Raw genomic sequence first — 25,373 nt, forward strand, 5'->3', positions numbered from 1 at the left:
ACGTTTTGCCATTCGTGCACCCAGGTTCGTCGTTGAGTACACCATCGCAGGCGCTCCTGTCTGTGATGCAGCGTCAATGGTAACCGGAGCCATGGTCTCCGAGCTGATAGTCCATGCTGCTGCAAACGTCGTCGAACTGTTCGTGCAGATGGTTGTTCAAATGGTTCAAATGGTTCTGAGCACTATGGGACTTAACTACTGTGGTAATCAGTCCCCTAGAACTTAGAACTACTTAAACATAACTAACCTAAGGACATCACACACATCCATGCCCGAGGCAGGATTCGAACCTGCGACCGTAGCAGTCACGCGGTTCCGGACTGCGCGCCTAGAACCGCTAGACCACCGCGGCCGGCCCAGATGGTTGTTGTCCGATCCGTTACAGCCGTATGGATAAGATGCCTGTCATCTCGACTGCTAGTGAGTGATACGAGGCCGTTGCGATCGAGCACGGCGTTCCGTATTACCCTCCTGAACCCACCCATATTCCGCTAACAGTCATTGGATCTTCACAACGCGAGCAGCAATGTCGCGATACGATAAACCGCAATCGCGATAGGTTACAATCCGACCGTTATCAAAGTCGGAAACGTGATGGTACGCATTTCTCCTCCTTACACGAGGCATCACAACAACGTTTTACCAGGCAACGCCGGTCAGCTGCTGTTTGTGTATGAGAAATCGGTTGGAAACTTTCCACATGTCAGCGCGTTGTAGGCGTCGCCACCGGCGCCAACCTTGTGTGAATGCTCTGAAAAGCTAATCATTTGCATATGACAGCATCTTCTTCCTGTGGGTTATATTCCGCGTCTGTTGCACGTCAACTTCGTGGTGTAGCAATTTTAATGGCCAGTAGTGTATATTTATAATAGTGTTTTTTATTTCGTACAGATAGCGCCGTACACTTGTTGTGTAACTGGCTGTAAGAGATTTCGTCTGGTATTTGTTAAGCTTTGGCTGCTAGTGTGGGGTGGCAGGTGAGAGAGAGCAGACGTGCCGCGGCACTGTGCAGGCACGGAGACGGTGGTGCGGCTGTGCGTGGAGGAGCGCGTGCCGCGGCTGGTGCTGGCCAGCACGGCCGAGGTGTGCCTGACGCCGTACCTGGGCGCCGGCGCCGGCCTCAGCTTCTCGCTGCTGGTCAACCAGACGGAGAGCCGCGCCGCCGCGCCCGCAGTGGGCGACCTGCCGGGGCCGGACGCGGAGCGCGGGCTCCTCGCGCCGGGCTACGCCGCCTCCAAGCTGCGCGCCGAGAGGCTGGTGCTCGCGGCCGACGGCACGCCGCTGCCCTCAGGTAGGACACCTGGCTGACAATGGTCCAGCTAAAACTGGACATGAAGGTGTTAATTTCATGTTCCATGGAACATGTGTACGGTTAACTGTAATCGTTTGAAATGAGTCATTTTAACTATATATGACGGTAGTATCTGTTCCCGAAGGAACAGTTACCGTGGATGACAATGCAGCTTTGCTAGAAATGAAATGATAATTAAATGGACACCCTAGCTGCAAACGGGCGTTGATGTACTTAATTGGGGACATGTTGAAAATGTGTGCCCCGACCGGGACTCGAACCCGGGATCTCCTGCTTACATGGCAGACGCTCTATCCATCTGAGCCACCGCGGGCACAGAGGATAGCGCGTCTGCAGGGACTTATCCCTTGTACGCTTCCCGTGAGTTCCACATTCCCAACATGTCTAAACCACTGCATTCGTAGTGCGCCTAATAGATGTTTGCCCATCATACTCAACTATTAGGCGCACTACGAATGTAGTGGTTTAGACATGTTGGGAATGTGGATCTCACGGGAAGCGTGCAAGGGATAAGTCCCTGCAGACGCACTATCCTCTGTGCCCGCGGTGGCTCAGATGGATAGAGCGTCTGCCATGTAAGCAGGAGATCCCGGGTTCGAGTCCCGGTCGGGGCACACATTTTCAACATGTACCCAATGAAGTACATCAACGCCTGTTTGCAGCTAGGGTGTCCATTTAATTATGAGTCATTTTACATTTGGCAACGCAATTACAGGATCTCTTTTTCGAAACGCCGTAATTGTTTCCCGTTGCAACGTAGAGATTTGAAATGTGTCTCAAAGCTGCCTACAACCTTCCCGAGTAATGATGATAAAAACGAGACACTCCCTAATGTCGTCCCCGCTGACGCTTGGTGGAGCAAGCTGCCGATACGTGAGAAAAAAGGCCAGCGCTTAGAAGTTTATGTATGGTGTAACGTGGGTTAATGGTGTCGAATTGGCACCAGATTTCAGCAAAATTCTGCCCAGCTCCACCATCGATGTGCCACACGATGGGAAGGTCGTTGGTTGGTTCATTGGTTGATTTGGGGGAGAGGACCAAACCGTGAGGTCATTGGTCTCATCAGATGAGGGAAGGATGGGGAAGGAAATCAGACATGCCCTTTCAAAGGAACAATCCCGGCCTGAAGCGATTTAGGGAAATCATGGAAACCTAAATGAGGATGGCTGGACGCGGGTTTCAAGGGTTGTCCTCCCGAATGCGAGTCCAGTCCGTTAGCCACTGTGCCACCTCGCTTGGTGGGAAGGTCGTCACACTCCCATTTACTAACAGTCCAATGTTTCTTTTAACGACTGTCCGATGGAGGTTAAAACCATGAGGTCCACAGTTGATATCACGCACTGGCTGAGGAAAATGTTTCTCACACAGCACCACTCACAATCTACACGAAGACATCACAGGGGGTGGCATAAAGGTTGTAAAAAAAAGCAGCTTTCCTTGGAGCGTTGATTCCCACAGATTTCACAATCAGAAACGACAATTAGCAATGTGATGAGCATAAGGACGACGGTCTTCACAATCCTTGACACTGCTGATGCTCTCCAGACGATTCATCTATCTAAGAACGTTTTTGGCCAGCAAGTCCTTTGAACGTGATTGCACCACTTTTAAGTGCATTGCGACGGCAGTTTTTGCTCTTTTGTACACGTTTGAGCCATTAGGGGCCGTTCAAAACCATTCGACGAAATTCGAACGTGATCTGAAGCAGCAAAGGGTACTTATGCTTTTTCAGCTCTCCTGTTTTGCACCCACCTGTGGCGTGATCGTGGAGGGGTGCTACCCTGACACATGCATGAAAAGGACGGAGAAAGGTCCCTCTAGCAATCCACAATTTCATAACACAATCGTTGTCACTCATCTGTCTTTGTTGATAACTTTAAAAATGTGCCAATACAGAAAGAAACTGCGACGAGCGTCCTAGGCGCGTGTAGGCAGGCTACACATGTAGAGTCGGAGGGTGTCAGGGAGTTGCCTGCATTCAGGAAATCAGGACACACTGTCACAGTTTATCTCCGTAGAGGTACAACAAAGGCGGTCAGGTGGCACTGTGGGTGTATGGAGGGGAAGGGGGATATTAGAGTTTCGAACGGTCCCTGCTGATTCCATCCTGTACACCAAAGGAAAAAATTGTGGTCAAACTGCATTCTAGACTCATGCGATCATGTTAAATAGTGCTCCTGGTCCAAAATGTCCTCAGAGAAGGCACGAATCGACCGAGGGTGTCAGCAGCGTCAAAGGTTGCCAAGAACGTCATCCTGCTGCTCGTCACACTGAGAACTGCCGCTCTCGATCACGAACTGTTGTGGGAATCAAAGCCCCAAGAGAAGGGGTGGTTTCGATGACGCCCTTTATGCCACCTCCTAAGGCCCTTTCATGTCAATTCTGAGCGGAGGCGTGTCTGAAATTTCCCCTCGGCCACTCACAAGAAAAAGAGTGATTTCAATGCTGGGCGTCGTGGTTCTTACCTCTACTATTTTTCCTTCTGGTATTATAAATCCGTTCATCGTTGTTTCTTTAGAACTGCAGTGGATTATTTACAACACATTTCATGAGGGAATAAATACACAGTGAAGCAGTAGTCAGAATGTACACGTCCATAAAGGGTGTCTACAAGATGATCACAGGTGAGCACCATATGTTATTTTTATAGCACGTTTATGAGCGATGAAGACTTTCTGTCTTAAAGACGGATTACCCCATGACAGTATTCCATATTTATTTATTTATGTAGCGTATGGCTCATAACATCACAGTAAAAATTACAGAAACAACACGATTTAAAAAAAATCACATATGTATAAACAGAACAATAAATAACAGTTTGTATATAAGGACACCACCAATTGTAAATTTACTCTCAAAGAAGAGCAATCACAAACGTCCAGCTTAGATAATATATAGTCGATTGCCTCTTGGGTCACCATTAGGAAATCCTGTGGGTCACCCTCATATGTCCTTAGTGGGCATTCCTGCAGCATGTGTTTGACCGTCTGTCTCTCAGCGCCACAGTTGCAAGCGGCCGAAGGAAGTTTACCCCATCTGTATTCCATATAATATTATTGAATGAAAATATGCGAAATGTGTCGACTTACTGATTTGTTTCTCCCCAACATTTACAATGATTCGTAGTGCAGATGTGGATGAACTAGTTTGTTTTAGAATTTCCAAAATATGTTTTCTCCGTTTCAAATTCTCGTCAATATGGGCACCTAAAATATTTGAAGTCCCCGCCGAAGTGATTATCCTTCACCATGTGCTACACTCATCATTGGTGTATTACCTCTACATGCGCAGAACTGAAAACATTGCTTCTTTTTAAAATTGAGAGTCAGACGATTGGCAGATAAACTCTCAATAATAGTTTTAAGAATATTATTTACCATTTCTCCTGTTAGTGTAGATATGTTTGAATTGACTACAATACTAGTGTGATCCGCAAAAAGAACTAATTCTGCTTCCTGTACATTAGAGGGAAGGTCGCTTACATATATGAGAAACAATAGTGGATCTGCGGTCAAGCCTTATGGAACCCCATAAGTGATTTCTCCCCAGTCGGAAAAATCTCCCCTACTTACACAAGTTGAATTATTAAGTATGATGACTATTCAGTGCACTACAGAGTTCGTTAACTCTTGAAGTATGTCCGAGCCTTCGTCAGAAGGTAAGAGAACTACGATACTGACCCCACAGGATTTTTTTTCGACAAATTTAGCAGCACGGTTCCGAGGGCAAGGTGCTGGCAGTAGAAAGTACGCTCATTGGCTCAGTCGACTGAAACTCGCCAGCTGCGAGGGCAGGAGCGTAATCCGATTTCTATTTGCAAGGAGAAAAGAGCCGTTCCAGATTTCTAACTAAATCAAACCTGTCTGTGGGAATAGTATGATGGAAGTTGCTAATCTGCACAAGTGGTGAGTTGAGTTTTAGCTGGTTGAATGAATGTTCATGATGAAGAAAGGAGTGTACATTGGTTATTTGTAACTGACAAGATGAAGAAGAACATCGAACAAATGACACCTGGCGACCTTCGATTGTTTTGGATTTCAAGAAATCTCCACATCTGCATGCAATCTTTGCTGGAACACTTGGTTTTCGAAAACATTTCACAAGTCAACACCTAGTCAACAGAATCGCACCTCCGCAGGGATTTCTCGAGCACTTCCATCTGGAAAGTGAATAATTCCTTGACCCTCTTGTGACTGGCAACGAAACGAGGGCGGCATTCGTATGAGATTTAGTTTTCTTTTCTGATTGCTGGAGAACTGTTCGTTGTTCCGGTCAGTGGTGCTCATTTTATTCGATACGTCATTAACGTAACAATGAGTGTCCTTGAATAAGATAGCCTTGAAGCTATTTTAATCCTTTCAATAATAGCAAATTAGTTAATTTTACCGCTTTTACAGGATTAAATGACCGTGACCGCGTGTCTAAAGCAGGTAAGCGCAACCTTCGGTGACCCGCGTACCTGATTCACATTCTTGTTCAACTCGCGAGCCATCTCGTCATATTACGTGACAGCAGCGAACCTGCTGCGTAAAGTCGAAGCTATAGTGTCCATGACGTTAATTTTTATAGGGTAACTTACCGAATTGAATGGCACAGTCCTGCCGTTGTTCAAAGCAGAACATTTCGCGAGTATTCAGTGATTTTCGTGCTATTGTCGCATACTGCCAACATTTGCGATCTATCGGTGGGTAGCACAGAAACAGGGAGTAAGGAGTAGGGTAAAAAAAAAACCTACCTATATGCCTCAGCATGAGCCCTAATTTCTGGTGTCTTATCTTCGTGGTCCTTACGGGAACGGCAGTAGAATCGTTCTGAAGTCAGCTGCAAGTGCCGGTTCTCTAAAATTTCTCAATAGTTTTCTTGAGATGTCTGCAACCAATCGCCTTTTGTTTTCTTCTTCAATTTTTTATTATGCCATTACCGATTTCGAACCGCCTAGCGATTCATCATCAGGCGGTACATATGTACTGCCGGCCGCTGTGGCCGAGCGGTTCTAGGCGCTTCAGTCCGGAATCGCGCGCTGCTACGGTCGCAGGTTCGAATCCTGCCTTGGGCATGGTTGTGTGTGATGTCCTTAGGTTAGTTGGGTTTAAGTAGTTCTATGTCTAGGGGAATGATGAAAAAATGGTCCAAATGGCTCTGAGCACTATGGGACTTAACTTCTGAGGTCATCAGTCCCCTAGAACTTAGAACTACTTAAACCTAACTAACCTAAGGACATCACACACATCCATGCCCGAGGCAGGATTCGAACCTGCGACCGTAGCGGACACGCGGTTCCAAACTGAAGCGCTTAGAACCGCACGGCCACACCGGCCAGCGGGGAATGATGACCTCGGATATTAAGGCCCATAGTATTTAGAGCCATTTGAACCACTTGTACATATTTATTGATTGTTTACAGCAGTGTGGGAGTCGTGTAGCTGTGGCAAGATGTATAAATGAAACATGTAAGCATTGAATGTCGCTAGAACTATTCACATTAAGAAATGGATTTTGTTGCATTACTTACGATTATTAGTATCCGTTGGTTGGTTGTTGGTGCACACAGTATTCTGTAAAACACAGTGAATGTCTTCCGGCGACGTTAATTTTACTGCACTTCACACACTTAGCCGCAGGTAACACGTTCCATACACCTTACAAAACTAAATAAACCCAGGAGTATAGCTAAACTCAAGTCAAGGGGGTTGTTTAAGGCAGAGAGTATCTTTGTTCAGCTCTCGTAATACACAATGGCGACAGTAAGTATCTATCTATTTCTCTATTGCAAAAATAACATGTAATTAGATGGCAAAATTGGAATGGGCTATTTATAAAATCTACATTACTGGCCATTAAAATTGCTACACCAAGAAGAAATGCATATGATAAACGGGTATTCATTGGACAAATATATTATACTAGAACTGACATGTGATTACATTTTCACGCAACTTGGATGCATAGATCCTGAGAAATCAGTACGCAGAACGACCACCTCTGGCCGTAATAACAGCTTTAATACGCCTGGGCATTGAGTCAAACAGAGCTTGGATGGCGTGTACAGGTACAGCTGCCCATGCAACTTCAACACGATACCACAGTTAATCACGAGTAGTGGCTGGCGTATTGTGAAGAGCCAGTTGCTCGGCCACCATTGACCAGATGTTTTCAGTTGGTGAGAGATCTGGAGAATGTGCTGGGCAGGGCAGCAGTCGAACATTTTCTGAATCCAGGAAGGCATGCGGTCATTCATTATCCTGCTGAAATGTAGGGTTTCGCAGGGATCGAATGAAGGGTAGAGCCACGTGTCATAACACATCTGATATGTAACGTCCACTGCATAAAGTGCCGTCAATGCGAACAAGCGGAGACCGAGACGTGTAACCAATGGCACCCCATACCATCACGCCGGGTGATACGCCAGTATGGCGATGACGAATACACGCTTCCAATGTGCGTTCACCGCGATATCGCCAGACACGGATGCGACCATCATGATGCTGTAAACAGAACCTGGATTCATCCGAAAAATTGCCGTTTTGCCATTCATGCACCCAGCTTCGTCGTTGAGTACAACATCGCAGGCGCTCCTGTCTGTTCAAAATGTTCAGATGTGTGTGAAATCTTATAGGACTTAACTGCTAAGGCCATCAGTCCCTAAGCTTACACACTACTTAACTTAAATTAGCCTAAGGACAAACACACAGACCAATGCCCGAGGAAGGACTCGAACCTCCGCCGGGATCAGCCGCACAGTCTATGACTGCAGCGCCTTAGCTCTCCTGTCTGTGTCGCAGCGTCAAGAGTAACCGCAGCCATGGTCTCCGAGCTGATAGTCCATGCTGCTGCGAACGTCGTCGAACTGTTCGTGCAGATGGTTGTTGTCTTGCAAACGTCCCCATCTGTTGACTCAGGAATCGAGACGTGGCTGCACGATCCGTTACAGCCATGGGGATAAGATGCCTGTCATCTCGACTGCTAGTGATACGAGGCCGTTGGGATCCAGCACGGCGTTCCGTATTACTCTCCTGAACCCACCGATTCCCTACTCTGCTAACAGTCATTGGATCTCGACCAACGCGAGCAGCAATGTCGCGATACGATAAACCGCAATCGCGATAGGCTACGACCCGACCTTTATCAAAGTCGGAAACGTGATGGTACGCATTTATCCTCCTTACACGAGGCATCACAACAACGTTTCACCAGGCAACGCCGGCCAACTGCTGTTTGTGTATGAGAAATCGGTTGGAAACTTTCCTCATGTCAGCACGTTGTAGGTGTCGCCACCGGCGCCAACCTTGTGTGAATGGTCTGAAAAGCTAATCATTTGCGTATCACAGCATCTTCTTCCCGTCGGTTAAATTTCGCGTCTGTAGCACGGCATCTACGCGGTGCAGCAATTTTAATGGCCAGTAGTGTATTAATAAACGAGTAAGGAAGATATCACACTCACAATTTTATTACTGAAATTTCGTTTGACATTTCATTTATATTTTGTTTAAGTAACATTAATTAAACTCTTATGAAATAAACAATATACATCACAGCATTTTTTTAAATAATGAAATGTTAAGTAGTGTTTAGTGGGAGGAGGAGATGAGTGTGTGTGTGTGTGTGTGCGTGTGTGTGTGTGTGTGTGTGTGTGTGTGTGTGTGTACGTGCACTATACAGAGAGAGTGAGTGTTGAGTAGGTGTGCGAGTGTGGAAGAGAGAGAGAGAGAAAGAGAGATAGATAGATAGAGAGAGAGAGAGAGAGAGAGAGAGAAGGAGGCTTTTTTGAAGTTATTTAGTTCCTCAAGTTTCATGATTCTTTGAAAATTCAGAAAAATGATTTATTTGCTAAGTCCGTTTGTTCATTTAAGATGGTGTGGGTGATCTCTAATTGTTCCAGGACGTCCATTTATTCGTTTCTTTCCTGAAGTGTGTAGGATTGTTGTTGTTGTGGTCTTCAGTCCTGAGAGTGGTTTGATGCAGCTCTCCATGCTACTCTATCCTGTGCAAGCTTTTTCATCTCCCAGTACCTACTGCAACCTACATCCTTCTGAATCTGCTTAGTGTATTCATCTCTTGGTCTCCCTCTACGATTTTTACCCTCCACGCTGCCCTCCAATGCTAAATTTGTGATCCCTTGATGCCTCAAAACATGTCCTACCAACCGATCCCTTCTTCTTGTCAAGTTGTGCCACAAACTTTTCATCTCCCCAATCCTATTCAATACCTCCTCATTAGTTACGTGATCTACCCACCTTATCTTCAGCATTCTTCTGTAGCACCACATTTCGAAAGCTTCTATTCTCTTCTTGTCCAAACTAGTTATCGTCCATGTTTCACTTCCATACATGGCTACACTCCATACGAATACTTTCAGAAATGACTTCCTGACACTTAAATCAATACTGGATGTTAACAAATTTCTCTTCTTCAGAAACGCTTTCCTTGCCATTGCCAACCTACATTTTATATCCTCTCTACTTCGACCATCATCAGTTATTTTGCTCCCCAAATAGCAAAACTCCTTTACTACTTTACGTGCCTCATTTCCTAATCTAATTCCCTCAGCATCACCCGACTTAATTAGACTACATTCCATTATCCTTGTTTTGCTTTTGTTGATGTTCATCTTATATCCTCCTTTCAAGACACTGTCCATTCCATTCAACTGCTCTTCCAAGTCCTTTGCTGTCTCTGACAGAATTACAATGTCATCGGCGAACCTCAAAGTTTTTATTTCTTCTCCATGAATTTTAATACCTACTCCGAATTTTTCTTTTGTTTCCTTTACTGCTTGCTCAATATACAGATTGAACAACATCGGGGAGAGGCTACAACCCTGTCTTACTCCCTTCCCAACCACTGCTTCCCTTTCATGTCCCTCGACTCTTATAACTGCCATCTGGTTTCTGTACAAATTGTAAATAGCCTTTCGCTCCCTGTATTTTACCCCTGTTACCTTTAGAATTTGAAAGAGAGTATTCCAGTCAACATTGTCAAAAGCTTTCTCTAAGTCTACAAATGCTAGAAACGTAGGTTTGCCTTTCCTTAGTCTTTCTTCTAAGATAAGTCGTAAGGTCAGTATTGCCTCACGTGTTCCAGTGTTTCTACGGAATCCAAACTGATCTTCCCCGAGGTTGGCTTCTACTAGTTTTTCCATTCGTCTGTAAAGAATTCGTGTTAGTATTTTGCAGCTGTGACTTATTAAGCTGATAGTTCGGTAATTTTCACATCTGTCAACACCTGCTTTCTTTGGGATTGGAATTATTATATTCTTCTTGAAGTCTGAGGGTATTTCGCCTGTTTCATACATCTTGCTCACCAGATGGTAGAGTTTTGTCAGAACTGGCTCTCCCACGGCCGTCAGTAGTTCCAATGGAATATTGTCTACTCCGGGGGCCTTGTTTCGACTCAGGTCTTTCAGTGCTCTGTCAAACTCTTCACGCAGTATCATATCTCCCATTTCATCTTCATCTTGATGTTTGTATCTGAATGACTGTTTTGTGCTAGGTGGCCTGCAAAACTGGATTTACTTACATTTTTTAAACGAAGTCCATTTATTTCCCTCAATAGTGTTCTTTGAAAAGAACGTCGCCTTCCCTTCAGGGACTCCCATTTGTGTTCCCGAAACATCTCCGTAACACTTGCGTGCGGTTCGAACCTACCCGTAACAAATCTAGCAGCTCGCCTTTGAATTGCGTTAATATATTCCCTTAACCTGACCTTGTACGGATCCCAAACACTCGAGCAGACTCAAGAGCAGATTGTACCAGCGTTCTACATGCAGTCTTCTTTACACATGAACAAAATTCTCCAAATAAGTCGACGTCGACCATTCCCCTTCTCTACCACAATCCTCGCATGCTCGTTCCATTTCATATCGCTTTGCAACGTTACGCCCAGATATTTAAACTACGTGACTATGTCAACCAGGACATTACTAATGCTGTATCCGAACATTGTGGGTTTGCTTTTCCTACTCATCCGCATTAAATTATACTTTACTACATTTAAAGCTAGCTGCCATTCGTCAAATCAATAGAAATTTTGTTTGAGTCATCTTGCATCCTTCTACAGTCACTCAAATTCGACATCTTCCCGTACACCACTGCATCATCAGGAAACAATCGCAAATTGCCGCCCATCCAGTCCACCAAATCATTTACGTATATAGAGAACAACAGCTGTCCTACCACACTTCCGTTGGGCGCTACTGACGAAGGACACCATAATGAGTACTGTTACTTAAGATGTCTTCGAGCCAATCACATTCCAGGGAACCTATTCTAAATGTTCGTTCCTCCGTTAACAACCTGCAGTGGAGCATGTGTCAAATGCTTTACCGAAATCTAGGAATATGATATCTACCTGTTGCCCATCATCCATTGTTCGCAGCCGCGCGGTATTAGCCGAGCGGTCTAAGGCGCAGCAGTCATGGACTGTGGGGCTGGTCCCGACGGAGGTTCGGGTCCTCCCTCGGACATGGGTGTGTGTGTTTGTCCTTAGGATAATTTAGGTTAAGTAGTGTGTAAGCTTAGAGAATGATGACCTTAGCAGTTAAGTCCCATAAGATTTCACACACCTGCCGGCCGCGGTGGTCTAGCGGTTCTAGGCACTCAGTCCGGAACCGCGCGACTGTTATGGTCGCAGGTTCGAATCCTGCCTCGGGCATGGATGTGTGTGATGTCCTTAGGTTAGTTAGGTTTAAGTAGTTCTAAGTTCTAGGGGACTGATGACCACAGCTGTTAAGTCCCATAGTGCTCAGAGCCAGCCATTTCACACACCACACTCATTTTTGAACATTGTTCGCAGTATGTCATGTGAGAAAAGGATAAGTTGCGTTTCGCATGACTGATGCTTTCTAAAACTGTGCTGATTCGTGGTCATAAGCTTCTCGGTCTCAAGAAAATTTATTATATCGAACTCAGAATGTGTTCATGGAGTCTGTTTGAAATCGCTGTTAGGGATATTGAACTGTAATTTTCGGGTTCGTTCTTTTGGCCTTCTCGTATACAGGAGCCACTTGTACTTTTTTCGTCACTTGGCACTTTGCACTGGGCGAGAGATCCGCGATAAATGCAAGTTAAATAAGGGGTCACTGCCGCAGAGTACTGTTTGTGAAACCGCACTGGAATTGCACCAAAACCTAGGACTTATTTGTTTTCAACTCTTTCAGTTGTTTTTCCACGCCAGGGACAGTTATTACTATGCCGCCCACACGGGTGTCTGTGCGATGGTCAACGACGGTATGTATGTACGATTATCCTGCATGAACTATTTTTTTAACGCGAAATTCAGGAACTTCGGCTTTCGTTTTGCTACCTTCAACTCCTACACCATTCTGGTCAACGATTGACTCGACTAGAGCAGTTTATCGATTTTACATAGGACCAGATTTTTCTCTGGTTAACGGCAAAATATTTTACTAACGTATACTTCAGAGATAGATCTTTTCACAGGCGAAAGAAACTCTACTAATCTTTGCCTGCCGCCATTTGCGCTTTCTCTTTCGAGCCGAGAATGCAACAGCCGTTGCTTCCTCAGCATTGATGCAGAGCCGAAAATACTTCTCCCCACAGCCCTTCGAGGTAGTGAGGAATTTCCCCCACTCTCCACACGCACGTTAGTAGGCCTGTGTGGGGCACAACTTCGGGCCCAGACTGGAAACGTATTTCTCTTTGGTATTCTCATCTACCCGCAGACGAAATGGCACTGCGTACGCGCGCAGTAAGAAAAACTTTCACTGGTCTGAAGGGTTAAAGCAATCGGACTGTTAACTTCTTTTCCAAGCACATCATTGTATTAAGAAGAGAGAACAGAGCCGTACACGGTACTCGAAACTAGGTTCCTTAAGCAGTATGAATAAGTCACACGGGTCAAGAAGCAAAAGCCCGGATTTTTCCAAACTGGTTTTGATGCCTGGATTCAACGATGGCGCAAATCTATACAAAAGAATGTTGTCTACGTTGAACGATAGTATTGGGTAGAGGACAGTTCAGGCTCTGATTTATACTAATACCGCTCTTACATGTTTATTATTGAATTTTTTATGACATATGAGGCATTACATTTTGCTCCACCTTCGTTGTTTGAGAACAGACAATAATAATAAATCAATATTTACTTATATGGCACGAATTGTTACTAGTACAACACGAATGATATAAAGTATTCACGTCAGGAAAGTAGATGAAAAATGTTTCCCTGCGACGTCTGAGGAACGGAGTGGTAGAAATCGGAAGCCACTGCACCGTATTACAGATTCTCATGTTTATGACGCTGCTCAAAGAAAGACACTATCCGAAATACTTGAAGTTGTCAAAAATATAAGTTTCTCTTTACAGAACATTCCAGTAAATACGGAACTGCAGAGGTTCTAAGACAGTGTACCCGAATTCAGTTGAAGCAGGTTTCGAATTCCTGTGTGGGTATTCTATGAGGGGCAGTCAAATGAAAACGAGACAGATCGAACAAATGTAAGTACATTGTTCACTGTGCGATAACAGTGGTTATGCCACTGATGATAGCGGCACTAAAGCAGCGTTACTAAACACGGTTTTTCGAAAACCCTTCACAAAAGAACAAGAACTAATATTCCAGAACTTGAGTCAAGAATAACTGCCAACATGAGTAACTTACAAGTAGACATAATCGGTGTAGCGAAGCCGCTCGAAACCCATAAGAAAGGCAAGGCTTCCGTTCCAGATTGTAGACAACGAAGATTCTTTTCAGAGTATGCTGATGAAATAGCTCCATACTTAGCAACCATACACTGAAGCGCCAAGGAAACTGGTATAGGTTGAGTATTCAAATACAGACATATGTTAACAGGCAGAATAAGGCGCTGCGTTCGTCAACACATATATAGGGCAATAAGTGTCTGGCGTAGTTGTTAGATCGGTTACTGTTGCTACAATGTTAGGTTATCAAGATTTAAGTGAGTTTGAACGTGGTGTTATAGTCAGCGCACGAGCGATGGGACACAGCATCTCCGAGGTAGCGATGAAATGGGGATTTTGCCGTACGACCATTTCACAAGTGTACCGTGAATATTGGGAATCCGGTAAAACATGAAATCTCCGACATCGCTGCGGCCGGAAAGAGATCCTGCAAGAACGGCACCAACGACGACTGAAGAGAATCGTTCAACGTGACAAAAATGTACCTTTCCGCAAATTGCTGCGGATTTCAGTGCTGGGCCATCAGCAAATATCAGAGTGCAAACCATTTAACGAAGCATCATCGATATGGGGTTTCGGAGCCGAAGGCCGACTCGTGTACCTTTGATGACCGCACGACACAAGGCTTTACGCCTCGCTTGGGCAACTCAACATCGACATTGGGCTGTTGGTGACTGGAAACATGTTTCCTGGTCAGACGAGTCTCGTTTCAAATTGTATCGAGCGGTGGACAAAGAATGTTGCTTCTGTACACCCATGAACATTAAGTAGAAGGGAGGAACATTATGGTCCGCAACTCCAAACATTTTTCCATGAAGACATTGACCATATTTTCTCACAGTGTATTAACAGTTTAAATAATAAAATAGATTGTAAAATGTAAACTTTCACGGGCGGAAATGTCACAATCAATAAAATGCTGTGGTCAGGTTGATTTTACTTTAAAACCATTATAAATTTATAAATGGTAGAACGCAGCAATCAGTCGTACTTTTTTTGCAAGTTTTATTACGCAAATCCAGATTTCGGCTAGTGCCTAGCCATTATCAGTGCACTGATAATGGCTAGGCACTAGACGAAATCTGGATTTGCTGAATAAAACCTGCAAAAAAGGACGATTGAGTGCTGCGCTCTATCATTTATAAATTACATAACAGTGGTTGAGTGCACCCACTTTCCTAATGGAAGGTAAACTAATTAAAACCCTTAGTTTCGTTCGCATCTGTGAAGGACATTTTCAAATGGGATCGTAGCTTCTTTGAATGTCCGAATCACACCCTGGCTCGCTACTGACTGAGCTTGCGTTTGAATCGGACATTCAAGAAGCTACAATTCCCCTTGAAAATGTCCTCCGCAGGTGGGGAAGAAGCGTTGGGTTTTAAGGTGAAATCCATTCGACCTCGGCCTAATAGCCCGGAACATTTGATTAACTGTATAGAAAATAGATTACTTACTTTTTTCCGATCTGTCTCGTTTTCATTTGACTGCTCCATCTAGCTTAGTTTCATGGTCCTTTCCCCAAATCACTTCAGGAGTTGTTTCTTCCAGCAAGGCCACGGTTGTGTCTTCCCACCTCCCCCATAGGTTCCGAACTCAGCTTTTCCTCCGACTTTGATGACTTTGATGTATCGGACCATTTAGCAATCATCCCTTGTCACTGGTGTCTGAGCTAATAAAAGGGCGATATCCAGATCAAAAGATTTAGAATTCCGTGAGCCACGCGCCAGTTGTAGATAAATGGGCAGGACAGAGTTATGAGAAACTATTGTCGGCTATGTAGCCTGGACTTTAAAACATTAATTTTGTCGATAGAGATATTTCCGAGACATTTAACAGCGAGATTCTCTCCCAGGCGGCTCCGGCACGACGGCGCCCTGGAGCGGTGCCCTTTCGCTTGTATTAATCGCGGTCGGCGCCCTCGGCCCGATTAAAGGTCGGCCTCGGATGAGCCATCCCCGGTGGCAGGCCCCGGGCTAATGACGCGTGTCCCTGCGACGTCATTGATGACGTGGCGACCGCGCGGTCTGGCTGGGGCGGCGCAATCGCCAGGTGCCACGTGGCGACTTTATCGAGCGTAATCCCCCGATAAGCCGCCACCGCCGCTCCGTACACACTCTGCCCTTGGCGGAGACGTCCCGCTTGGCCCTTTTAGAGGACAGCCACACCCCGCTCATCGGTCCGGCGCCTCATGAGAAACCAGAAAGATCCAATGTCGCTAGTAATAATTCTACTTACCAGCCAAAGTATTAATCACCCTATGAAAAGAGCGCGCTGGAGCACTGTAGATACGGTGGAACTGGCGCATACGCACTGGTCACTTAGGACCTCTGCAGACGTTGGAGAACAGGCTCCAAGTGGCCATGAGAGCCTCCACCGCGGATATACGACATGACAGTGAAGTGACATGTATTTGCCAGCCGGTTGTATCGATATGAAGTTATAAGTTACACCTTGCGTCCAAAAACGTGCGAGACTGATTTCAATCCGGCGAATAAGCGAAATAGTATGAAAATGGTTCTATGAACCCTCTGCCAGGCACTTAAGTGTGAATTGCAGAGTGACCATGTAGATGTAGAGAAATCAGAGCTCGAACAGAAAGATTTAGGCGTTCCCCTTCCCACACGCCATTCGAGAGTGGAATGCTAGAGAAGTAGTATGAAAATGGTTCGTTGAACCCTCTGCCAGGCACTTAAGTGTGAATTGCAGAGTGACCATGTAGATGTAGACGTAGAGAACTACGGAGGCAGCTTGAACTAGCAACACATGTACATTTGACCAGACACTTTCTTTTTTTTTTTTTTTTTTTTTTTGGCTTTGGCTTACAAGGATCATACAGGCAACAACGGTTATTAAGTGCCAAAGAAACATATCGCAAAAAAAAGGATAACACAAATTACGAAGTTAGAAAACAAACACACTTTTAAAGTAAAATGAAAGCGCAGATAGACAAACATCAGACAGCCGGCGGCTGTGACGACATTGAGATTGGAGCAGAATTACAAACGGCACCATGCAACAGCATTATGACATACATGCATAGACTCCCAGAGTAAAAGACAAAACATGAAAGAGCAAACACTGTAAGTCATAATTAGTACAAGACTAGCTGAAGAAGAAAACTGCAAGTAGCATCATTTTACAATGTGAGAAGTGTAGCATACACACAGACGTACTTAGAATAAAATAAAAACCAAAACGACAAACGTAATACAACCAACGGTATGTACGAAGGTTGGAACTTAAATAGTGGCAACTATTTATTCACAACCGATACAAAAGAATTACGTGTTTGCACTTGTTACTGTTCTTCAAATTAGTCACCAGCGTTGTGTAGAACCCGTTGCCAGCGATGTGGAAGGCATAGTATACCGTTAGCAGAGCCTGTAATGTTGATGGTTCGAATGGAGCGGTCTAAAGTTATGGTGATTCTTGTGTACGACTGTGATGGTGTTATCCTAACGCATTACGTTCCTCCACGCAGATCGTCAATGCACAGTATTACTGATCGTTTTTGGAACATCACCTGCGTCCACCTTTGCGAAAGAAGCGGCGACACCTTCTGCGCAACCCACCCATCATTTTGCACGACAATGGTCGGGCGCATACAGCGCAAGCTGTGGCTGCTCTGTTCGGTCGATGGGACTGGGAAGTACTGTACCATCTACCATACTACCCAGACTTAAGTACTTGTGACTTTGATTTGATTCCGAAGATGAAGGAACCACTTCGTGGCATTCGCTTCAGAACTGTTTCAGAGATTCGACAGGCAGTAGACCGCTCCATTCGCACCATCAACAGAACAGGCTCTGCTAACGGTATACTACGCCTTCCACATCGCTGGCAACGGGTTCTGCACAACACCAAAAACCTTTCTCAACATTGTGAATAACTACTTTTTGCTGTCTCTTGCTGAAGTAAGAGGTGAAGAAATTGTGAGCTTCTCCCCATATTCCGTAATGCTCAAACTTCTGGAGCAATATTTTGTAATCAACACACTCAAACGCCTTAGTTAAATAATAAAAAAAACATTCCTAGCGTTCGAAACCTCTTGTTTAACCCGTCCAGTGCCTCACAGAGAAAAGGGAATATAGCAGTTTCAGTTGTTAAACGACTTCTAAAGCCGAACTGTACATTTGATAGCAAATCGTGTGACATGAAATGATCAATTATCCTAACATATAAAGCCTTTTCAGTAACTTTAGCAAACACTGATGGCATAGAAATAGAGCTAAAATTGTTTACATTATCCCTTTCTCCCTTTTTATAAAGCGGCTTTATTACTGATTACTTTAATCGTTCAGGAAACTGACCATTCCTAAAGGAAAAATTACAAATATGGCTAAATACAGGATTAACATGTGCAGCTAGGCACTCCATCATATCCATGAGAGTGCTTAGTCTTCAGTGATTTAATTATTGATCTCCTCGTTGTCAGTATCACAGAGGAGTATTTCAGACATCAGGCATTTTCCAAGAGCTACTTGATTCCCTGTAGAAACTAAATTTTTATTTAATTCACCATCAATGCTCAGAAAGTTATTGTTAAATACTGTACATATATTTGACTTTTCAGTAGCAGAAATATTTTTACTACGAACTTACTTTATATCGTCGACCTTGTGCTGCTGACCAGACACTTCCTTCACAACTCACCATATGGTTTAATTTTATCCTGTGAATTAGCTATTCTATTTGCATAACACATACTTTTTGTCTTCCTAATAATATTTTTAAGCACCTTACAATACAATTTGTACTGGTCTACTGTAGCTTGATTGTGACTACTTCTAACATTTTGATATAATTCCAAGTTTGTTCTATATGATATCCTTACCCCACTAGTCAGCCACGCAGGCTGCCTTTTACTGCTAGTACTCCGTTTAGAACGTTCCAACGGGAAGCAACTCTCAAAGAGCATGAGAAAAGTGTTAACGAAAACTTTATATTTATCATCTACAAACATCCCGCAACACTTGTTCCTTGACTTGGTTTAAAAAACTCTCTATTGCTGTTGGTTTAACTTTCCTGCATGGTTTGTAACTATATGTGCCTTTTGTTTGAGTACTAAAGCCTTTTAGTGTTAAAATTTGTGCATCATGTTCTGAAAGGCCAATCGCCCTTTTACTAACAGAATGCCCATCTAGCAATGAAGGATGAACAAAAATATTGTCTATGGTTGTGCTACTGTTCCCTTGTACTCTAGTTGGAAATAACACAACCTGTTTCAGATCGTATGAATTTAGGAGATCTACCAACATGCTTTTTCTTGCACCATCATATATAAAATTTATATTGAAGTCACCACATATAATTAACTAATGGTACTTCCTACAAAGTGAATGAAGAACCTTCTCCAACTCGAGCAGAAATGCTCTGAAGTCGATGTTTGGGGACTTACAAACCACAACAATTAAAAGTTAGTTTCACTAAAGTCAACTGCCCCTGCACAACATTCAAATATCTGTTCAGTGCAGTGCCGTCATACGTGTATGGACTCAAATGGAATACTGTTTTTTACGTACATAGCCACTCCCTCACCCCGCAAGGAACTCTTTGAAAAACAGCCAGCTAATCTGTATCCTGGTAAAGGCAGCATCTGAATTGTCAAATTATTTAAGTGGTGCTCCGATATACCAATAATTTCAGAGTCAACATTTATAAGCAGTTCACTAACTTTATCTTTAATACCTCTTATATTTTGATGAATTATGCTAATTCCCTCTCTACTTGGAAACAATTCGTCCTCTGAAGGTGCGCCCTTAGTTAGAGGGACTTCCTTTAAGCAGTTATACCTATCAGCTGAAGTCAGTCTAAAAAAGGTGCAGCTCTAACACCAAATACTACAGGAGTTTTTCCATGAGTGATCCCACTACCACCCAGTCACCTATAAGCTTCGCCAGCCATCCCTTCCCATACCTATTGAGGTGCAGGCCATGCCTAATGAAATCCGATCTACTGACAGACCCTGTCTGAATGTAATACTAAGGTGACCAAGAGTGGGCGCACCGAGCCAAGCCGTAGATGGTTCAAATGGCTCTGAGCACTACGGGACTTAACATCTGAGCTCATCAGTCCCCTAGAACCGAAGGACATCACATACATCCACGCCCGAGGCAGGATTCGAACCTGCGACCGTAGCGGTCGAGCGGTTCCAGACTGAAGCGCCAGGAACCGCTCGGTCACAGCGGCCGGCGCCGAGCCGTAGAGTACTGCTGGACGCTGGCGACACAGCGATGAGAGCAGTGGACTTGACAGCTGGTGGAGAGGTGAATAGCGCAGGGGCGGAAGTTTTATCCGTGGTGGCTGCACGAGTATTCTATACAGCACTCCGTCTTCAGGCCACGAATGGCCTACCGGGACCATCCGACCGCCGTGTCATCCTCTGAGGAGGATGCGGATAGGAGGGGCGTGGGGTCAGCACACCGCTCTCCCGGTCGTTACGAGGGTATTCTTGACCGAAGCCGCTGCTATTCGGTCGAGTAGCTCCTCACTTGGCATCACGAGGCTGAGTGCACCCAGAAAAATGGCAAAAGCATATGGCGGCTGGATGGTCACCCATCGAAGTGCCGGCCACGCCCAACAGCGCTTAACTTCGGTGATCTCACGGGAACGTGTAGCCACTGCGGCAAGGCCGTTGCCGTATTCTATACAGAGTAACAGTTATTGAACTATATGAAATTACATCGTCATAGCTTCTGAGCGGTTTTCGTTAGGACGTTCAAACTGCACGGTTGGCCGCGGTACATGATGGGAATTAGTATGCGCATGCGCACGCGCCTTGTTGTCGGCCATTTCCACGGAAAAATGTCAGGGTACAGGACACCTTAGCGCATTTGGGCGACTGAAAATCCGCACTTCGCGATCGAGAAGTCTGTTCACCCTCAACGAGCAACTGTATGGTGTGCAATGTCCAGTCACGGAATAATCGATGCGATATTCTTTTATGGCACGGTACGTGAAGATTTTGATAGATGACTTCATCTCCATCATCCAAAGTGACCCTGATTTTGACAAGATGTGGTTCATGCAAGACGGGCCTCTATCCCATCGAAGCAGGAGAGTGTTTGGTGCCCTGGAGGAGCACTTGGGGGACCACGTTCCGGCTCTGGGGTACCTAGAGGACACTAGCACGGGCCTCGATTGGCCGCCATATTCTCCGGATCTGAACACATGCTACACGTTTTTATGGGGGCGTATATTAAAGACAAAGTGTACAGCAATAACCCCAAAACCATTGCTGAGCTGAAAACAGCCTTTCAGCCAAAATTTTCGAGAAATGATATTTTTGCTAAGGATTAAATAATACGATAGAGCACGGTACAACTATCCAGTACTGATTGATTCTTGTTTTTTATTCTAATGGTGTCAAATAAATGTGTATAAAAGTTTCTCTCGACTTTCAGTTAACCTGCAGTACATTCCACTATACTAAATCCATGTTCTGTCATTGTTTGTAAGTAGCGTACGTGCGACCGTTGTGGGCCAACGCTGTTGTGGCACAAATCGCAATGCAGCACAGCTCTAAATCGAGTGTCGAAGACATCCTCCACAACGTTCTGTCGAAGAGGAAAGTAGGGTGTGCAAAGTTTGTTCCGTATACATTGACTCTCGAACAAAAACAACGACACCTGGACGCCGGCCGCGGTTTGATTGAAATGCAAAAAAGTAGACAGGTCTTTTCTGGAAAATGTCATCAAGGGTGGCGAGCCTTAATGTTATTAATTCGAACCTACCATAGAATGTAAAAAAGCAGAAATTCACATGACATAACAGCATAAACGCACTACATGACCGATGTTCAAGCCAGCGTGACGCGCGAGTTGAACTATATCTAAAAGACGGTCTTTTCTGATCGTTCCACATGCTTGTCTCTATGACGACCTTGCAAATGGAGCTGCACTGGTCTGGTAGATTCATACTGGCTTGGCATGCTCCAGGTACGGGTTCGATTCACACTTATAGCATCCATGTTTCACACAAGTGAACACACCTCAACTTATGGTAACGCCAAATGAAAACGGTCGAAGTGCACCCTGATTCGGAATTCACGTTAAATATGATGTCCCTCGCTAGAGACTGGGGTAGAACTGGTTTATATGGGGCCACAGGAGGAGCGGAAGTCACGGCTAGCAGAAACTCTGTCACCAGTAAGCTTTCTTTCACTAGAAATTTTATTTCAGTTAACGAACCAATTGTCATCTAATCTCACAGGGTATTTGAACTTGCAACGTCGCAGATGTTGGTGCTGCACTGATATTTGAGCTAGAATCTAATCTTTCGCAGTGTCTGAACCTCTAGGAACGCTACAGTTCCGTAATTTCTTTGTCTACCTCAAAACTTCAGACGCCTACAATGAAGATCGGTGCCACGGTCGAGTCTCGCTCAGACACGAAAGCTTTGGCTACAGGTGGTAGTGGGTTTGAATCTAGATCCAGAGCGAAAAAATTGGCATGCCATCCAAACATGTGTACAAGTAGCTTCACATGACGACCTTAGATATTTAGTGTCACTTTGTGCTAGATTACAAGGGCGATAGGCGACTTTCGAACTGCACATAGATCGACGTGTCATCACGAGCACAGTAAAATTACTAGTGATACGCTGTTGATGTTGAGATATCCATAGAGCGCTTGCCGTTGTTAGTTGCATTTTTTTTGTATGGTTAGTCATTAAGCAGTTTATACAAAACCACTCGCCACATGCACGACGGTATGTTGGAAAACATTTTAGAGAACAAAAATACTTTGGATCACCGTAGAAATTATGAGTCCAGAGATTATTTTAAAATCTCTTATTCATGAAAACGTTTAGTTTTGACTTAAGAGTACTGAATGATTTTCGTGATAGAGTTACGGGTCTAGCTGTCTCAGACACTAATGAGTGTCGTAATTTTTTTGAAATGTCACACATTCTAAAAAAATTACGTTTACAAGCGTTACGGAGTGTCTTATCTCTAGTGATGTGTTTCCTAATATTTGCAATATCATGGTATTAATTTACACGTGGATTGACTGCCATAGAAAGGAGTGTTCTTCTCTAGTGGTGCCTTGTGGTAACCATTTCATACGCTCAAACGACAATACTGGAAAGAGCTTAGAGGACCTGCAAGAGAGCTACGTTATCTGGACTGAAAGAAAATCAGACAAAACGTATTTCAGGTCTTTCGGATACTTTTGAGCGTGATTGTACATCGCTACAGCCTACTAGTGTTGCATCCCACCTATAGAGCATTATCGATTCCCTTTCATTCCCCTCTCACTCCATGATCGATTAAAATGGTTATTTTCAATATTTTATCTATCCAAATTGTCCAAGTACTGAAAAAAAAATATATATATCAGTTCATGATGTCCAGTATTACAAATTTACTCTTTCTGATGGACACACGTCCAGATCGTCCGCTCTCAAAATTCTGCCATCTCTCTACCCACATCCACCACTGCTGGCGGCTCACCTCCAACTGCGCAACGCTACCAGTGTTGTCAACTCTAAAAAACCCGAGTCGCTAGATTCAATATCAAAAGTCGCTAGAAAGTCGCTAAAACTGATTTTACTAGGGGTGTACTGAAAATTTCGTGCTGTGAATGGTGCAATAAGCCAGTGGGGGAGGGGGGGGGGGGGGAATAAAATATTAATAAAAACTCTCATACGTAATTGCTATATTGTCTTAATTAAATGACGCATCGCTTGCAGCAACATATATATAAAATACGCTAACCTTTAATTAAACTTGTTATCATAATTGACGCAACACATAAATTGTTGTTTCAATCACAGTAGTCAAATATACTAGAAATATACAACTATATTTCTAACAAAAGAAAGCAAGAAAACAAATTAAGTTACAAAATATATAAATACCGGTATGTCAGCTATTCATCGTCATCACTCAGAAGATCGAATAACTCTTCTGTTTCATGCTCTGACAGAACTGTAGTTGATGTAGAGGGTTGAACGTCGCTCAACAGATGATGCAGTTCGACTGGTTTTGTCGCAAAAGGGTAACTTTTGTTCGTTCCAACAAGCTCTAATACGTCTGACGGTATGTCAAAAGATGCACAATCTTTATTTTGTTTCTTCAGCTGGTCTCTCAATATGATCAAAGCATTAATTGTCTTTAACTATAATCTGTTACGTTGTTCAGTTTTTATAATGTTCATAGAACTGAATATTCTTTCCATTTCTGCATTTTAATGCGGTAGGCATAGAATAGTCATTGCTAGCTGTGAAATCAAAGAAAAAGGATTCTCCCCAGCGGTATTTTCATACTGCAAAACCTCACTCCAAAATAAAACAGTGTTAGTAGTGTTATTCCACCTAATGAAGTTGATATTATGCCATTCTTGCAGCATACCGTCTATGAAATCGCTACTAAAACCCAGTTCTTTGGCTACATCCGCTACAGCATTATTTTTATTCACTTTTAGTGTTTCTTCAACATTCAGCATTGACATTTTTTTCAGGATCGTAACTTTACTTGGCAGTCTTTGTTGAATTTCTTTTATGAGTTTCAGACTAAACTGAATGCATCTCTTCTTCAAATAAACTTTATTTTCTTCACACAAACTTGACTCAGACAATTTCTATAGTTAAAATCTTAGTTTTGTTAATGAAAATACTGGCCCAAAATAGTTTTGAGTCGTCAGTACTCCAAAAGTCGCCAGGTAAGTCGCTAAATAATTTTTTTCGCTAAAATGTTTTTTTTTGTCGCTAAGACGAAGGCAAAAGTCGTAATTTCTAGCGACAAAGTCGCTAAATTGGCAACGCTGAACGCTACGCGCTGTTAACAGCCAACTGCCCAACACTACAATAGCAAATATTCCAACAATGCAAACCAGCCACAGACTGCACACAGCACAGTCAGTGATTTTTATACAGAGCGCTACGTGGCGTTACCAACATAAAAACCTAAACAGCCTACTTACACATTCATCAATATTAAATGCTTTGCCAAACTGAGTAACTCCATCAACACTTCACATGAAAGTCACTGTTAAACTGGAAATTGGGCGTGGGCCTAGTCTTCCTTCATCAGATGTTTACTACACAGTACAAATTTAAATAATATTCACATGTATTAAGATTCACACTATTCTTTAAAGGCAAAGAAGTAACTGTTCTCATGGACAATGACATTCATGGCAACTTTACCTTCAGTGGGGTTAAAACAGAAAGTCGGTGCTCATAAACTGATATTACACTTTTTTGAACACAAGGAGTACAGAACGCAACGTAAATATCAAGAGTAGTTAGAACTTTCTATAATCAAGTAACTTTGTGCATTTGAGCAACTATCAGTGAGGGGTGGCTCTTAATCTTGACTACTGGAGTAAAGCAAACTGGTACATTTTTATGAACATTGGCTCACCTTTGGTTCTATTTCAACAAGCTGCACAACA

At 43.8% G+C, this 25,373-nt stretch overlaps 1 protein-coding gene and 2 non-coding genes across 3 annotated transcripts in view; 2 read left to right on the forward strand and 1 right to left on the reverse strand.

The window, feature by feature from the left end:
• LOC124778742 (3 beta-hydroxysteroid dehydrogenase/Delta 5-->4-isomerase type 1) overlaps positions 1-25,373 on the forward strand; it is a 129,909-nt gene that overhangs the window by 46,913 nt on the left and 57,623 nt on the right. Inside the window, exon 4 of the mRNA XM_047253665.1 lies at positions 1,013-1,291. Coding sequence (XP_047109621.1) covers positions 1,013-1,291 — 279 coding nt within the window. The remainder of the gene's footprint in view (positions 1-1,012; positions 1,292-25,373) is intronic.
• Trnat-ugu lies at positions 1,552-1,626 on the reverse strand. Its single transcript has one exon. It is a non-coding gene; the product is annotated as a tRNA-Thr (tRNA).
• Positions 1,852-1,926, forward strand: Trnat-ugu. Its single transcript has one exon. It is a non-coding gene; the product is annotated as a tRNA-Thr (tRNA).

Source organism: Schistocerca piceifrons, chromosome 1, assembly GCF_021461385.2.
Source record: "Schistocerca piceifrons isolate TAMUIC-IGC-003096 chromosome 1, iqSchPice1.1, whole genome shotgun sequence".
In the NCBI taxonomy this organism is placed as follows: Eukaryota; Metazoa; Arthropoda; class Insecta; order Orthoptera; family Acrididae; genus Schistocerca; species Schistocerca piceifrons.